Consider the following 18621-nt stretch of genomic DNA (forward strand, 5'->3'; position numbering starts at 1 on the left):
AGGCGAGATGGGTGAAACCGGTAGTGGATCCTCCACCGGAAACTTGCGTTGGTTCTGGACCTCCGTCAGACCGGTAGAAAGGTTCCGAACTGACAACGCGATCTCCTGTAGTACCGTGCTATGATGGCCCAACATCTTCTCCTGATGGGTAATGGCATGGCGAACAGAGTCCAGGTCCGCTGGGTTCATTACTGGCCGGATCGTTCTGTCACGAGTTACAAAGCCAGAACCCAGAAGCAGACCAGGACAAGGTAAGTTGAAACGAAGGTGAGTGTTTATTTACAAATTCAAGAGTGATGCTGAATAATCCAGGGAACAGAGCGGGCGGCGTTGATTAGTTGTTGGGGGGTGCAGTGGTTGATCCCATCATGGCTCGGCAGCCGCCGACCACCAGGCAGAGGTTGGATGAAGGTTCCGGACGAGTGACTGCAGATGGAACAAAACGGAGGTAAGTAAACAACAAACCAACAAGGTGCAAAAACAACAAAACTAACGCTAGAGGCTCTAAGACTGATACTCTGGTAAACCTACTGTTCATGGCTAACGATCCGGCAGGGAATGGATGTTAGGCCAGAGCCTAAGAAGGGTGATGATCAGGACCAGGTGTGCAGATTGCTGATGGGATGCAGGTGCGGAAATCAAGAGAGCTCCCCGGAGCGTTCCAGAACCCTCGGGAAACTGGAGATCCCGAGCAGAAAAACTAGTCCACAGACAGGACCCGACTCAGACTGCCGGGATCGTTACAGAACCTAATAACTACCTCACTATAGATCCACATAAAGGAAGCTCTTTTTAAAATCCACATAAAGGAAGCTCTTTTTAAATCCACATAAAGGAAGCTCTTTTTAAATCCACATAAAGGAAGCTCTTTTTAAATCCACATAAAGGAAGCTCTTTTTAAATCCACATAAAGGAAGCTCTTTTTAAATCCACATAAAGGAAACTCTTTTTAAATCCACATAAAGGAAGCTCTTTTTAAATCCACATAAAGGAAACTCTTTTTAAATCCACATAAAGGAAACTCTTTTTAAATCCACATAAAGGAAGCTCTTTTTAAATCCACATAAAGGAAGCTCTTTATATATCACATAAAGGAAGCTCTTTATATATCACATAAAGGAAGCTCTTTATATATCACATAAAGGAAGCTCTTTTTAAATCCACATAAAGGAAGCTCTTTATATATCACATAAAGGAAGCTCTTTTTAAATCCACATAAAGGAAGCTCTTTATATATCACATAAAGGAAGCTCTTTTTAAATCCACATAAAGGAAGCTCTTTATATATCACATAAAGGAAGCTCTTTATATATCACATATATTTTTAAATCCACATAAAGGAAGCTCTTTATAGATCCACATAAAGGAAACTATTTTTAAATCCACATAAAGGAAGCTCTTTATACAGGGCATTGGGAAAATATTCAGACCCCTTGACTTTTTCCACATTTTGTTACGTTACAGCCTTATTCTAAAATTGATTAAATTGTATTTTTTTCCCCCTCATCAATCTACACACAATACCCCATAATGACAAAGCAAAAACTGGTTTGTAGAAATGTTTGCAAGTTTATATATTTTTTTAAATAATGAAATATCACATTTACATAAGTATTCAGACCCTTTACTCAGTACTTTGTTGAAGCACCTTTGGCAGCGATTACAGCCTCGAGTCATCTTGGGTATGACACTACAAGCTTGGCACACCTGTATTTGGGGAGTTTCTCCCATTCTTCTCTGCAGATCCTCTCAAGCTCTGTCAGGTTGGATGGGGAGCATCGCTGCACAGCTATTTTCAGGTCTCTCCAGAGATGTACGATCGGGTTCAAGTCTGGGCTCTGGCTGGGCAAGTCATGGACATTCGGAGACTTGTCCCTAAGCCACTCATGCGTTGTCTTGGCTGTGTGCTTAGGGTCGTTGTCCTGTTGGAAGGTGAACCTTCGCCCCAGTCTGAGGTCCTGAGTGCTCTGGAGCAGGTTTTCATCAAGGATCTCTCTGTACTTTGCTCCATTAATCTTTGCCTCGATCCTGACTAGTCTCCCAGTCCCTGCCGCTGAAAAACATCCCCACAGCATGATGCTGCCACCACCATGCTTCACCGTAGGGATGGTGCCAGGTTTCCTCCAGACGTGACGCTTTGCATTAAGGCCAAAGAGTTCAATCTTGGTTTCATCAGACAAGACAACCTTGTTTCTCATGGTCTGAGAGTCTTTAGGTGCCTTTTGGCAAACTCCAGATGGGCTGTAATGTGCCTTTTACTGAGGAGTGGCTTCCGTCTGGCCACTCTACCATAAAGGCCTGATTGGTGGAGTGCTGCAGAGATGGTTGTCCTTCTGGAAGGTTCTCCCATCTCCACAGAGGAACTCTGGAGCTCTGTCAGAGTGACCATTTGGTTCTTGGTCACCTCCCTGACAAAGGTCCTTCTCCCCCGATTGCTCAGTTTGGCCGGGCGGCCAGCTTTAGGAAGAGTCTTGGTTGTTCCAAACTTCTTCCATTTAAGAATGATGGAGACCACTGTGTTCTTGGGGACCTTCAATGCTGCAGAAATGTTTTGGTACCCTTCCCCAGCTCTGTGCCTCGACACAATCCTGTCTCGGAGCTCTACCGATAATTCCTTCAACCTCATGGCTTGGTTTTTGCTCTGACATGCACTGTCAACTGTGGGACCTTATATAGACAGGTGTGTGCCTTTCCAAATCATGTCCAATCAATTGAATGTACCACAGGTGGACTCCAATCAAGTTGCAGAAACATCTCAAGGATGATCAGTGGAAACAGGATGCACCTGAGCTCAATTTTGAGTCTCATAGCAAAGGGCCTAAATACTTATGTAAATAAGGTATTTTATTTTATACATTAGCAAAAATTGCAACGTTTTTGGTAACATAAGCATTTTACTACACTGTTAGGAGCTAGTAACATCAGCATTTTACTACACTGTTAGGAGCTAGTAACATAAGCATTTTACTACACTGTTAGGAGCTAGGAACATAAGCATTTTACCACACTGTTAGGAGCTAGGAACATCAGCATTTTACTACACTGTTAGGAGCTAGTAACATTAGCATTTTACTACACTGTTAGGAGCTAGTAACATTAGCATTTTACTACACTGTTAGGAGCTAGTAACATAAGCATTTTACCACACTGTTAGGAGCTAGTAACATAAGCATTTTACTACACTGTTAGGAGCTAGTAACATAAGCATTTTACTACACTGTTAGGAGCTAGTAACATCAGCATTTTACTACCCTGTTAGGAGCTGGTAACATCAGCATTTTACTACACTGTTAGGAGCTAGTAACATAAGCATTTTACTACACTGCTAGGAGCTGGTAACATCAGCATTTTACTACACTGTTAGGAGCTAGTAACATCAGCATTTTACTACACTGTTAGGAGCTAGTAACATCAGCATTTTACTACACTGTTAGGAGCTAGTAACATCAGCATTTTACTACACTGTTAGGAGCTAGTAACATCAGCATTTTACTACACTGTTAGGAGCTAGTAACATAAGCATTTTACTACACTGTTAGGAGCTAGTAACATCAGCATTTTACTACACTGTTAGGAGCTAGTAACATCAGCATTTTACTACACTGTTAGGAGCTAGTAACATAAGCATTTTACTACACTGCTAGGAGCTAGTAACATAAGCATTTTACTACACTGTTAGGAGCTAGTAACATAGGCATTTTACTCCCCTGTTAGGAGCTAGTAACATAAGCATTTTACTACACTGTTAGGAGCTAGTAACATAAGCATTTGGCTGCACTGCTATAACATCTGCTGAACTGTGTATGCGACCAATAAATATGGACGTACTGCTGTAATGCTGTCGTTGATGCTGAATATATTCCTAATAAAGCCAGAGAGAGACCATTATGATGAAATAGATTCCAGACCTGGACTGAGACTGAAGCTGTAGCGTAGACTTGAGTGGTGAAACAGTTTACAGTTCTGTTACCCCCCCTCGTCCTTCTCTCTCTCTCTCTCTCTCTCTCTCTCTCTCTCTCTCTCTCTCTCTCTCTCTCTCTCTCTCTCTCTCTCTCTCTCTCTTTCTCTCTCTCTCTCTCTCTGACTCCCCATCTCTCTGACTCACTCTTCCTCTCTCTGACTCTCTCTTCCTCTCTGTCTCTGTCTCTGTCTCTCTCTCTCTCTCTCTCTCTCTCTCTCTCTCTCTCTCTCTCTCGCTCTTTCTCTCTCTCTCTCGCTCTCTCTCTCTCTCTCTGACTCCCCCTCTCTCTGACTCTCTCTTCCTCTCTCTGACTCTCTCTTCCTCTCTGTCTCTCCTTCTCTCTCTTTCTCTCTTTCTCTCTCTCTCTCTCTGTCTTTCTGACTCTCTTTCTCTCTCTCTCTCTCAATTCAATTCAATTTCAATTTCAATTTAAGGGCTTTATTGGCATGGGAAACGTGTGTTAACGTTTCTCTCTCTCTCTCTGTATCTCTGACTCTCTCTCTCTCTGACAATTTATCTTCTTAAAATCAGATTTTAAACCTACCCCTAACCTTAACCTTAACCTTAACCACACTGCTAACCTTATGCATAACCCTAACCTCAAATGAATACCAAAAAAGCAAATTTTTAGTAGCCAATATTGGCCTTTTTTTTGTGGAATCTGACTTTGTGGCTGGGTTATTTAGTGGAACCCCTTCTCTTCCTCCTCTACTGAAGACCCGTCACGTGAGCAGCTAAGGCGGCTGTATGACTCCGTGGGGCCCCCCGGTGTTCACTAAAGAGAAAACACCATCAGGTGCAGAAAAGGATGATCTGTCAGACTACAGGAAACGCCCACTTTAGGTATTGCGCGTGACAAAAATGTTTGGTAACAAGTGTCCCATTGCGAGGCGCGCGGAAGTCAATTAACGGGAATCGTTCACCGGTGAGCAGAGTTTAGACTTTCAAGTTTCCCCAGCTGAAGTTTGCCGCAGGTAACACATTTTTAACAATACCGTCGGATTAAACGAGTTAGATGATCGCTGGATAATTGTGTCTTGTCGACAGGGAAATGCTTTGATTGACGCTGTGTGTTTGTCTTAGGGTAGGCCTAACGATTACCAGGAACGATCGACTTCTCCTTGTTCTCTCTTTCAACTAGAACAAAAAGTTCCTTGTCTGTTTGAGACCTTGTGTGGAAGATGGAGTGGCGACAACGGACCAGTGTGAGCTGTGAAGACGCCTTCACTGAGGCTCAACGGTGGATGGAGGTAGGGTTGGAGCTAAATCATTTACAACCACATCTAAAAAAATAAATAAACACGTTTGATCCATGATTGGGTTGACGAAACAAATTAAAATATATCCAAGTTAACGTTTCGATGGACCACAGCAGCCTACAGAGCTGTACGTCAAAGGTGAACGTTTGTTTTTCCACTCGTCTTATTCATTATTTGATTAAGTTTGGGCAATTGTTCCACATGATACATTTTTACAGAGGCTCACTCATTAAATCTACCGGTTTACGATGACCGTAACATAATATGACGACACTCATAAAATGTGACGATAACCCCTGTACTGCAATTAATGGGTGACAATATTGACAGTGAAGCCACTGTAAAACTGAGTGTGAAGGTGTTTAGTTTTAGAGCGTGGTCATACGCTCATATAGCGCATAGATAAATACACATATATAAAAGCACATTTTGCAAATGGGCTCTTGAGAGTTATCTGTGCTGTTGCGGTGATGACGTATTTTTGTTTCACGTCGGTCTTTGTGCTCTTTGAGATGTGCAGTTTTGCGTATCAATCATCACATATAAACTTTATCTTATGATACCCTCATAAAGTTTTCCTTATTGGACAGTGGCAGTGTTGAGCTCCAGAGAGGCGGCAGGCTGCATTCCATTCTGTACCCTCTCAGAGGGAGAGGAGAGGGGCATGTGGGGAGCAATTAAGGGTGGTGGGGAAGGGGACAGAGAGAGATGAAGGGGTGGAAAGGAACAGTGAATGAATGAACAAAGGACTCCCTCCAGGGTGATCGGGAACAGTGCCCCGTAGGCTTGTGCCCAGCTGACAACGTAATGTGGCCATCCTCATTCAGATAGGGAACAGTGACCAGCTGGCCACATGATGTGACCCAACTCCTCCATTCAGATAGGGAACAGTGACCAGCTGGCCACATGATGTGACCCATCTCCATTCAGATAGGGAACAGTGACCAGCTGGCCACATGATGTGACCCATCTCCATTCAGATAGGGAACAGTGACCAGCTGGCCACATGATGTGACCCGTCTCCATTCAGATAGGGAACAGTGACCAGCTGGCCACATGATGTGACCCGTCTCCATTCAGATAGGGAACAGTGACCAGCTGGCCACATGATGTGACCCATCTCCATTCAGATAGGGAACAGTGACCAGCTGGCCACATGATGTGACCCGTCTCCATTCAGATAGGGAACAGTGACCAGCTGGCCACATGATGTGACCCGTCTCCATTCAGATAGGGAACAGTGACCAGCTGGCCACATGATGTGACCCGTCTCCATTCAGATAGGGAACAGTGACCAGCTGGCCACATGATGTGACCCGTCTCCATTCAGATAGGGAACATTGACTAGCAGACCCCAGCTGGCCACATGATGTGACCCTTCTCCATTCAGATAGGGAACAGTGACCAGCTGGCCACATGATGTGACCCATCTCCATTCATATAGGGAACTTTGACTAGCAGACCCCAGCTGGCCACATGATGTGACCCATCTCCATTCAGATAGGGAACAGTGACCAGCTGGCCACATGATGTGACCCATCTCCATTCAGATAGGGAACAGTGACCAGCTGGCCACATGTGACCATCTCCATTCAGATAAGGAACAGTGACCAGCTGGCCACATGATGTGACCCATCTCCTCCATTCAGCTAGGGAACAGTGACCAGCTGGCCACATGATGTGACCCATCTCCATTCAGATAGGGAACAGTGACCAGCTGGCCACATGATGTGACCCGTCTCCATTCAGATAGGGAACAGTGACCAGCTGGCCACATGATGTGACCCGTCTCCATTCAGATAGGGAACAGTGACCAGCTGGCCACATGATGTGACCCGTCTCCATTCAGATAGGGAACAGTGACCAGCTGGCCACATGATGTGACCCGTCTCCATTCAGATAGGGAACATTGACTAGCAGACCCCAGCTGGCCACATGATGTGACCCTTCTCCATTCAGATAGGGAACAGTGACCAGCTGGCCACATGATGTGACCCATCTCCATTCATATAGGGAACTTTGACTAGCAGACCCCAGCTGGCCACATGATGTGACCCATCTCCATTCAGATAGGGAACAGTGACCAGCTGGCCACATGATGTGACCCATCTCCATTCAGATAGGGAACAGTGACCAGCTGGCCACATGTGACCCATCTCCATTCAGATAAGGAACAGTGACCAGCTGGCCACATGATGTGACCCATCTCCATTCAGATAGGGAACAGTGACCAGCTGGCCACATGATGTGACCCATCTCCATTCAGATAGGGAACAGTGACCAGCTGGCCACATGATGTGACCCGTCTCCATTCAGATAGGGAACAGTGACCAGCTGGCCACATGATGTGACCCGTCTCCATTCAGATAGGGAACAGTGACCAGCTGGCCACATGATGTGACCCGTCTCCATTCAGATAGGGAACTGTGACCAGCTGGCCACATGATGTGACCCGTCTCCATTCAGATAGGGAACAGTGACCAGCTGGCCACATGATGTGACCCGTCTCCATTCAGATAGGGAACAGTGACCAGCTGGCCACATGATGTGACCCGTCTCCATTCAGATAGGGAACAGTGACCAGCTGGCCACATGATGTGACCCATCTCCATTCAGATAGGGAACAGTGACCAGCTGGCCACATGATGTGACCCATCTCCATTCAGATAGGGAACAGTGACCAGCTGGCCACATGATGTGACCCATCTCCTCCATTCAGATAGGGAACAGTGACCAGCTGGCCACATGATGTGACCCATCTCCTCCGTTCAGATAGGGAACAGTGACCAGCTGGCCACATGATGTGACCCATCTCCTCCGTTCAGATAGGGAACAGTGACCAGCTGGCCACATGATGTGACCCATCTCCTCCGTTCAGATAGGGAACAGTGACCAGCTGGCCACATGATGTGACCCGTCTCCATTCAGATAGGGAACAGTGACCAGCTGGCCACATGATGTGACCCATCTCCATTCAGATAGGGAACAGTGACCAGCTGGCCACATGATGTGACCCGTCTCCATTCAGATAGGGAACAGTGACCAGCTGGCCACATGATGTGACCCGTCTCCATTCAGATAGGGAACAGTGACCAGCTGGCCACATGATGTGACCCATCTCCATTCAGATAGGGAACAGTGACCAGCTGGCCACATGATGTGACCCGTCTCCATTCAGATAGGGAACAGTGACCAGCTGGCCACATGATGTGACCCGTCTCCATTCAGATAGGGAACAGTGACCAGCTGGCCACATGATGTGACCCGTCTCCATTCAGATAGGGAACAGTGACCAGCTGGCCACATGATGTGACCCGTCTCCATTCAGATAGGGAACATTGACTAGCAGACCCCAGCTGGCCACATGATGTGACCCTTCTCCATTCAGATAGGGAACAGTGACCAGCTGGCCACATGATGTGACCCATCTCCATTCATATAGGGAACTTTGACTAGCAGACCCCAGCTGGCCACATGATGTGACCCATCTCCATTCAGATAGGGAACAGTGACCAGCTGGCCACATGATGTGACCCATCTCCATTCAGATAGGGAACAGTGACCAGCTGGCCACATGTGACCATCTCCATTCAGATAAGGAACAGTGACCAGCTGGCCACATGATGTGACCCATCTCCTCCATTCAGCTAGGGAACAGTGACCAGCTGGCCACATGATGTGACCCATCTCCATTCAGATAGGGAACAGTGACCAGCTGGCCACATGATGTGACCCGTCTCCATTCAGATAGGGAACAGTGACCAGCTGGCCACATGATGTGACCCGTCTCCATTCAGATAGGGAACAGTGACCAGCTGGCCACATGATGTGACCCGTCTCCATTCAGATAGGGAACAGTGACCAGCTGGCCACATGATGTGACCCGTCTCCATTCAGATAGGGAACATTGACTAGCAGACCCCAGCTGGCCACATGATGTGACCCTTCTCCATTCAGATAGGGAACAGTGACCAGCTGGCCACATGATGTGACCCATCTCCATTCATATAGGGAACTTTGACTAGCAGACCCCAGCTGGCCACATGATGTGACCCATCTCCATTCAGATAGGGAACAGTGACCAGCTGGCCACATGATGTGACCCATCTCCATTCAGATAGGGAACAGTGACCAGCTGGCCACATGTGACCCATCTCCATTCAGATAAGGAACAGTGACCAGCTGGCCACATGATGTGACCCATCTCCATTCAGATAGGGAACAGTGACCAGCTGGCCACATGATGTGACCCATCTCCATTCAGATAGGGAACAGTGACCAGCTGGCCACATGATGTGACCCGTCTCCATTCAGATAGGGAACAGTGACCAGCTGGCCACATGATGTGACCCGTCTCCATTCAGATAGGGAACAGTGACCAGCTGGCCACATGATGTGACCCGTCTCCATTCAGATAGGGAACAGTGACCAGCTGGCCACATGATGTGACCCGTCTCCATTCAGATAGGGAACTGTGACCAGCTGGCCACATGATGTGACCCGTCTCCATTCAGATAGGGAACAGTGACCAGCTGGCCACATGATGTGACCCGTCTCCATTCAGATAGGGAACAGTGACCAGCTGGCCACATGATGTGACCCGTCTCCATTCAGATAGGGAACAGTGACCAGCTGGCCACATGATGTGACCCATCTCCATTCAGATAGGGAACAGTGACCAGCTGGCCACATGATGTGACCCATCTCCATTCAGATAGGGAACAGTGACCAGCTGGCCACATGATGTGACCCATCTCCTCCATTCAGATAGGGAACAGTGACCAGCTGGCCACATGATGTGACCCATCTCCTCCGTTCAGATAGGGAACAGTGACCAGCTGGCCACATGATGTGACCCATCTCCTCCGTTCAGATAGGGAACAGTGACCAGCTGGCCACATGATGTGACCCATCTCCTCCGTTCAGATAGGGAACAGTGACCAGCTGGCCACATGATGTGACCCATCTCCTCCGTTCAGATAGGGAACAGTGACCAGCTGGCCACATGATGTGACCCGTCTCCATTCAGATAGGGAACAGTGACCAGCTGGCCACATGATGTGACCCGTCTCCATTCAGATAGGGAACAGTGACCAGCTGGCCACATGATGTGACCCGTCTCCATTCAGATAGGGAACAGTGACCAGCTGGCCACATGATGTGACCCGTCTCCATTCAGATAGGGAACAGTGACCAGCTGGCCACATGATGTGACCCGTCTCCATTCAGATAGGGAACAGTGACCAGCTGGCCACATGATGTGACCCGTCTCCATTCAGATAGGGAACAGTGACCAGCTGGCCACATGATGTGACCCGTCTCCATTCAGATAGGGAACAGTGACCAGCTGGCCACATGATAGAGACCCATCTCCTCCGTTCAGATAGGGAACAGTGACCAGCTGGCCACATGATGTGACCCATCTCCTCCGTTCAGATAGGGAACAGTGACCAGCTGGCCACATGATGTGACCCATCTCCTCCATTCAGATAGGGAACAGTGCCCCAGAGAGAGAGAGAGAGAGAGAGAGGGAATGGTTAGGGGGTAGAAGGCATTCCCCCTACCTCTCTGTGTTCCTCTAATCTCTCTCTCCCCCCACTGACCACCCCTAATACCCCCCCCTTACCTCTGCTCCTCTCCTTGAGGAGACAGAATGGAACCTGCAACCCCTGTGGAGCTCAATGAGTTATTGTGGCACAGAGGGTAGCTGGCACTGGGCCCATCATGCCAGGGAGGTTAACCCCCTCAGAATGCCCGGAGGTCCACTTTTAATGAGGGGTGAAAGGTTAAAGCAGTGAGAAGAAATGTGTGGGTAGAGGGGTGAAATGCTGTTGATTTGAGGTCAAATCATTTTACCCCCAACAAGACAAATTCTGCTGCTGTTGGGGTAGGTAGGATGGTGAGTTGCTGGGGTAGGTAGGATGGTGAATTGCTGTGGTAGGTAGGATGGTGAATTGCTGGGGTAGGTAGGATGGTGAATTGCTGGGGTAGGTAGGATGGTGAATTGTTGGGGTAGGTAGGATGGTGAGTTGCTGGGGTAGGTAGGATGGTGAATTGCTGGGGTAGGTAGGATGGTGAATTGCTGGGGTAGGTAGGATGGTGAGTTGCTGGGGTAGGTAGGATGGTGAATTGCTGGGGTAGGTAGGATGGTGAGTTGCTGGGGTAGGTAGGATGGTGAGTTGCTGGGGTAGGTAGGATGGTGAGTTGCTGGGGTAGGTAGGATGGTGAATTGCTGGGGTAGGTAGGATGGTGAATTGCTGGGGTAGGTAGGATGGTGAATTGCTGGGGTAGGTAGGATGGTGAATTGCTGGGGTAGGTAGGATGGTGAATTGCTGGGGTAGGTAGGATGGTGAATTGCTGGGGTAGGTAGGATGGTGAATTGCTGGGGTAGGTAGGATGGTGAATTGCTGGGGTAGGTAGGATGGTGAATTGCTGGGGTAGGTAGGATGGTGAATTGTTGGGGTAGGTAGGATGGTGAGTTGCTGGGGTAGGTAGGATGGTGAATTGCTGGGGTAGGTAGGATGGTGAATTGCTGGGGTAGGTAGGATGGTGAATTGCTGGGGTAGGTAGGATGGTGAATTGCTGGGGTAGGTAGGATGGTGAATTGCTGGGGTAGGTAGGATGGTGAATTGCTGGGGTAGGTAGGATGGTGAGTTGCTGGGGTAGGTAGGATGGTGAGTTGCTGTGGTAGGTAGGATGGTGAGTTGCTGGGGTAGGTAGGATGGTGAATTGCTGGGGTAGGTAGGATGGTGAATTGCTGGGGTAGGTAGGATGGTGAGTTGCTGGGGTAGGTAGGATGGTGAGTTGCTGGGGTAGGTAGGATGGTGAGTTGCTGGGGTAGGTAGGATGGTGAGTTGCTGGGGTAGGTAGGATGGTGAATTGCTGGGATAGGTAGGATGGTGAATTGCTGGGGTAGGTAGGATGGTGAATTGCTGGGGTAGTTAGGATGGTGAATTGCTGGGATAGGTAGGATGGTGAATTGCTGGGATAGGTAGGATGGTGAATTGCTGGGGTAGGTAGGATGGTGAATTGTGTGTTAATCGGTAGGAAAGGGAGAGCAAATCTCCTTTTTCTCATTGACACACAAAGCTGTTTATACAATACAGGGAGGTCAGTGAGTGGTCCGGTCCAGAGTAATGTTTATACTATATACAGGGAGGGAGGTCAGTGAGTGGTCCGGTCCAGAGTAATGTTTATACTATACAGGGAGGGAGGTCAGTGAGTGGTCCGGTCCAGAGTAATGTTTATACTATATACAGGGAGGGAGGTCAGTGAGTGGTCCGGTCCAGAGTAATGTTTATACTATACAGGGAGGGAGGTCAGTGAGTGGTCCGGTCCAGAGTAATGTTTATACTATACAGGGAGGGAGGTCAGTGAGTGGTCCGGTCCAGAGTAATGTTTATACTATATACAGGGAGGGAGGTCAGTGAGTGGTCCGGTCCAGAGTAATGTGTATACTATATACAGGGAGGGAGGTCAGTGAGTGGTCCGGTCCAGAGTAATGTTTATACTATACAGGGAGGGAGGTCAGTGAGTGGTCCGGTCCAGAGTAATGTTTATACTATACAGGGAGGGAGGTCAGTGAGTGGTCCGGTCCAGAGTAATGTTTAACCTATACAGGGAGGGAGGTCAGTGAGTGGTCCGGTCCAGAGTATACAGGGAGGGAGGTCAGTAGGTGGTCCGGTCCAGAGTATACAGGGAGGGAGGTCAGTGAGTGGTCCGGTCCAGAGTAATGTTTAACCTATACAGGGAGGGAGGTCAGTGAGTGGTCCGGTCCAGAGTAATGTTTATACTATACAGGGAGGGAGGTCAGTGAGTGGTCCGGTCCAGAGTAATGTTTAACCTATACAGGGAGGGAGGTCAGTGAGTGGTCCGGTCCAGAGTATACAGGGAGGGAGGTCAGTAGGTGGTCCGGTCCAGAGTATACAGGGAGGGAGGTCAGTGAGTGGTCCGGTCCAGAGTATACAGGGAGGGAGGTCAGTGAGTGGTCCGGTCCAGAGTAATGTTTATACTATATACAGGGAGGGAGGTCAGTGAGTGGTCCGGTCCAGAGTAATGTTTATACTATAGAGGGAGGGAGGTCAGTGAGTGGTCCGGTCCAGAGTAATGTTTATACTATAGAGGGAGGGAGGTCAGTGAGTGGTCCGGTCCAGAGTAATGTTTATACTATATACAGGGAGGGAGGTCAGTGAGTGGTCCGGTCCAGAGTAATGTTTAACCTATACAGGGAGGGAGGTCAGTGAGTGGTCCGGTCCAGAGTAATGTTTATACTATATACAGGGAGGGAGGTCAGTGAGTGGTCCGGTCCAGAGTAATGTTTATACTATAGAGGGAGGGAGGTCAGTGAGTGGTCCGGTCCAGAGTAATGTTTATATTATACAGGGAGGGAGGTCAGTGAGTGGTCCGGTCCAGAGTAATGTTTATACTATACAGGGAGGGAGGTCAGTGAGTGGTCCGGTCCAGAGTAATGTTTAACCTATACAGGGAGGGAGGTCAGTGAGTGGTCCGGTCCAGAGTAATGTTTATACTATACAGGGAGGGAGGTCAGTGAGTGGTCCGGTCCAGAGTAATGTTTATACTATACAGGGAGGGAGGTCAGTGAGTGGTCCGGTCCAGAGTAATGTTTATACTATACAGGGAGGGAGGTCAGTGAGTGGTCCGGTCCAGAGTAATGTTTATACTATACAGGGAGGGAGGTCAGTGAGTGGTCCGGTCCAGAGTAATGTTTATACTATACAGGGAGGGAGGTCAGTGAGTGGTCCGGTCCAGAGTAATGTTTATACTATATACAGGGAGGGAGGTCAGTGAGTGGTCCGGTCCAGAGTAATGTTTATACTATATACAGGGAGGGAGGTCAGTGAGTGGTCCGGTCCAGAGTAATGTTTATACTATACAGGGAGGAAGGTCAGTGAGTGGTCCGGTCCAGAGTATACAGGGAGGGAGGTCAGTGAGTGGTCCGGTCCAGAGTATACAGGGAGGGAGGTCAGTGAGTGGTCCGGTCCAGAGTAATGTTTATACTATACAGGGAGGGAGGTCAGTGAGTGGTCCGGTCCAGAGTAATGTTTATACTAAACAGGGAGGGAGGTCAGTGAGTGGTCCGGTCCAGAGTAATGTTTATACTATATACAGGGAGGGAGGTCAGTGAGTGGTCCGGTCCAGAGTAATGTTTATATTATACAGGGAGGGAGGTCAGTGAGTGGTCCGGTCCAGAGTAATGTTTATACTATACAGGGAGGGAGGTCAGTGAGTGGTCCGGTCCAGAGTAATGTTTATACTATATACAGGGAGGGAGGTCAGTGAGTGGTCCGGTCCAGAGTAATGTTTATATTATACAGGGAGGGAGGTCAGTGAGTGGTCCGGTCCAGAGTATACAGGGAGGGAGGTCAGTGAGTGGTCCGGTCCAGAGTAATGTTTATACTATACAGGGAGGGAGGTCAGTGAGTGGTCCGGTCCAGAGTAATGTTTATATTATACAGGGAGGGAGGTCAGTGAGTGGTCCGGTCCAGAGTAATGTTTATACTATACAGGGAGGGGAGGTCAGTGAGTGGTCGGTCCAGAGTAATGTTTATACTAAACAGGGAGGGAGGTCAGTGAGTGGTCCGGTCCAGAGTATACAGGGAGGGAGGTCAGTGAGTGGTCCGGTCCAGAGTATACAGGGAGGGAGGTCAGTGAGTGGTCCGGTCCAGAGTAATGTTTAACCTATACAGGGAGGGAGGTCAGTGAGTGGTCCGGTCCAGAGTAATGTTTATACTATATACAGGGAGGGAGGTCAGTGAGTGGTCCGGTCCAGAGTAATGTTTATACTATAGAGGGAGGGAGGTCAGTGAGTGGTCCGGTCCAGAGTAATGTTTATATTATACAGGGAGGGAGGTCAGTGAGTGGTCCGGTCCAGAGTAATGTTTATACTATACAGGGAGGGAGGTCAGTGAGTGGTCCGGTCCAGAGTAATGTTTATACTATACAGGGAGGGAGGTCAGTGAGTGGTCCGGTCCAGAGTAATGTTTAACCTATACAGGGAGGGAGGTCAGTGAGTGGTCCGGTCCAGAGTAATGTTTATACTATACAGGGAGGGAGGTCAGTGAGTGGTCCGGTCCAGAGTAATGTTTATACTATACAGGGAGGGAGGTCAGTGAGTGGTCCGGTCCAGAGTAATGTTTATACTATACAGGGAGGGAGGTCAGTGAGTGGTCCGGTCCAGAGTAATGTTTATACTATACAGGGAGGGAGGTCAGTGAGTGGTCCGGTCCAGAGTAATGTTTATACTATACAGGGAGGGAGGTCAGTGAGTGGTCCGGTCCAGAGTAATGTTTATACTATACAGGGAGGGAGGTCAGTGAGTGGTCCGGTCCAGAGTAATGTTTATACTATATACAGGGAGGGAGGTCAGTGAGTGGTCCGGTCCAGAGTAATGTTTATACTATATACAGGGGAGGGAGGTCAGTGAGTGGTCCGGTCCAGAGTAATGTTTATACTATACAGGGAGGAAGGTCAGTGAGTGGTCCGGTCCAGAGTATACAGGGAGGGGAGGTCAGTGAGTGGTCCGGTCCAGAGTATACAGGGAGGGAGGTCAGTGAGTGGTCCGGTCCAGAGTAATGTTTATACTATACAGGGAGGGAGGTCAGTGAGTGGTCCGGTCCAGAGTAATGTTTATACTAAACAGGGAGGGAGGTCAGTGAGTGGTCCGGTCCAGAGTAATGTTTATACTATATACAGGGAGGGAGGTCAGTGAGTGGTCCGGTCCAGAGTAATGTTTATATTATACAGGGAGGGAGGTCAGTGAGTGGTCCGGTCCAGAGTAATGTTTATACTATACAGGGAGGGAGGTCAGTGAGTGGTCGGTCCAGAGTAATGTTTATACTATATACAGGGAGGGAGGTCAGTGAGTGGTCCGGTCCAGAGTAATGTTTATACTAAACAGGGAGGGAGGTCAGTGAGTGGTCCGGTCCAGAGTAATGTTTATACTATATACAGGGAGGGAGGTCAGTGAGTGGTCCGGTCCAGAGTAATGTTTATATTATACAGGGGAGGGGAGGTCAGTGAGTGGTCCGGTCCAGAGTAATGTTTATACTATACAGGGAGGGAGGTCAGTGAGTGGTCCGGTCCAGAGTAATGTTTATACTATATACAGGGAGGGAGGGTCAGTGAGTGGTCCGGTCCAGAGTAATGTTTATATTATACAGGGAGGGGAGGTCAGTGAGTGGTCCGGTCCAGAGTATACAGGGAGGGAGGTCAGTGAGTGGTCCGGTCCAGAGTAATGTTTATACTATACAGGGAGGGAGGTCAGTGAGTGGTCCGGTCCAGAGTAATGTTTATATTATACAGGGAGGGAGGTCGGTGAGTGGTCCGGTCCAGAGTAATGTTTATACTATACAGGGAGGGAGGTCAGTGAGTGGTCCGGTCCAGAGTAATGTTTATACTAAACAGGGAGGGAGGTCAGTGAGTGGTCCGGTCCAGAGTATACAGGGAGGGGAGGTCAGTGAGTGGTCCGGTCCAGAGTATACAGGGAGGGAGGTCAGTGAGTGGTCCGGTCCAGAGTAATGTTTATACTATACAGGGAGGGAGGTCAGTGAGTGGTCCGGTCCAGAGTAATGTTTATACTATACAGGGAGGGAGGTCAGTGAGTGGTCCGGTCCAGAGTAATGTTTATACTATACAGGGAGGGAGGTCAGTGAGTGGTCCGGTCCAGAGTAATGTTTATACTATACAGGGAGGGAGGGTCAGTGAGTGGTCCGGTCCAGAGTAATGTTTATACTATATACAGGGAGGGAGGTCAGTGAGTGGTCCGGTCCAGAGTAATGTTTATACTATACAGGGAGGGAGGTCAGTGAGTGGTCCGGTCCAGAGTAATGTTTAACCTATACAGGGAGGGAGGTCAGTGAGTGGTCCGGTCCAGAGTAATGTTTATACTATATACAGGGAGGGAGGTCAGTGAGTGGTCCGGTCCAGAGTAATGTTTATACTATAGAGGGAGGGAGGTCAGTGAGTGGTCCGGTCCAGAGTAATGTTTATATTATACAGGGAGGGAGGTCAGTGAGTGGTCCGGTCCAGAGTAATGTTTATACTATACAGGGAGGGAGGTCAGTGAGTGGTCCGGTCCAGAGTAATGTTTATACTATACAGGGAGGGAGGTCAGTGAGTGGTCCGGTCCAGAGTAATGTTTAACCTATACAGGGAGGGAGGTCAGTGAGTGGTCCGGTCCAGAGTAATGTTTATACTATACAGGGAGGGAGGTCAGTGAGTGGTCCGGTCCAGAGTAATGTTTATACTATACAGGGAGGGAGGTCAGTGAGTGGTCCGGTCCAGAGTAATGTTTATACTATACAGGGAGGGAGGTCAGTGAGTGGTCCGGTCCAGAGTAATGTTTATACTATACAGGGAGGGAGGTCAGTGAGTGGTCCGGTCCAGAGTAATGTTTATACTATACAGGGAGGGAGGTCAGTGAGTGGTCCGGTCCAGAGTAATGTTTATACTATATACAGGGAGGGAGGTCAGTGAGTGGTCCGGTCCAGAGTAATGTTTATACTATATACAGGGAGGGGAGGTCAGTGAGTGGTCCGGTCCAGAGTAATGTTTATACTATACAGGGAGGAAGGTCAGTGAGTGGTCCGGTCCAGAGTATACAGGGAGGGAGGTCAGTGAGTGGTCCGGTCCAGAGTATACAGGGAGGGAGGTCAGTGAGTGGTCCGGTCCAGAGTAATGTTTATACTATACAGGGAGGGAGGTCAGTGAGTGGTCCGGTCCAGAGTAATGTTTATACTAAACAGGGAGGGAGGTCAGTGAGTGGTCCGGTCCAGAGTAATGTTTATACTATATACAGGGAGGGGAGGTCAGTGAGTGGTCCGGTCCAGAGTAATGTTTATATTATACAGGGAGGGAGGTCAGTGAGTGGTCCGGTCCAGAGTAATGTTTATACTATACAGGGAGGGAGGTCAGTGAGTGGTCCGGTCCAGAGTAATGTTTATACTATATACAGGGAGGGAGGTCAGTGAGTGGTCCGGTCCAGAGTAATGTTTATATTATACAGGGAGGGAGGTCAGTGAGTGGTCCGGTCCAGAGTATACAGGGAGGGAGGTCAGTGAGTGGTCCGGTCCAGAGTAATGTTTATACTATACAGGGAGGGAGGTCAGTGAGTGGTCCGGTCCAGAGTAATGTTTATATTATACAGGGAGGGAGGTCAGTGAGTGGTCCGGTCCAGAGTAATGTTTATACTATACAGGGAGGGAGGTCAGTGAGTGGTCCGGTCCAGAGTAATGTTTATACTAAACAGGGAGGGAGGTCAGTGAGTGGTCCGGTCCAGAGTATACAGGGAGGGAGGTCAGTGAGTGGTCCGGTCCAGAGTATACAGGGAGGGAGGTCAGTGAGTGGTCCGGTCCAGAGTAATGTTTATACTATACAGGGAGG

General features: G+C 48.6%; 1 protein-coding gene across 8 annotated transcripts in view; it reads left to right on the top strand.

Moving 5' to 3' along the window:
• Nucleotides 1-4801: 4801 nt before the first annotated feature.
• LOC121563988 (LIM domain only protein 7-like) overlaps nucleotides 4802-18621 on the top strand; it is a 131738-nt gene continuing 117918 nt past the window's right edge. For 7 of the 8 annotated variants that reach the window (XM_045217937.1, XM_045217917.1, XM_045217953.1 and 4 more), the window contains exons 1-2: nucleotides 4802-4935; nucleotides 5103-5211. In XM_045217937.1, the coding sequence (XP_045073872.1) occupies nucleotides 5143-5211 (69 nt within the window). In that variant the 5' untranslated portion in view covers nucleotides 4802-4935; nucleotides 5103-5142. Of the gene's footprint in view, nucleotides 4936-5044; nucleotides 5212-18621 lie in introns of all 8 variants that reach the window. The other variant, XM_045217923.1, reaches the window with a different exon arrangement.

The sequence above is a fragment of the Coregonus clupeaformis genome, chromosome 6, assembly GCF_020615455.1.
Source record: "Coregonus clupeaformis isolate EN_2021a chromosome 6, ASM2061545v1, whole genome shotgun sequence".
In the NCBI taxonomy this organism is placed as follows: Eukaryota; Metazoa; Chordata; class Actinopteri; order Salmoniformes; family Salmonidae; genus Coregonus; species Coregonus clupeaformis.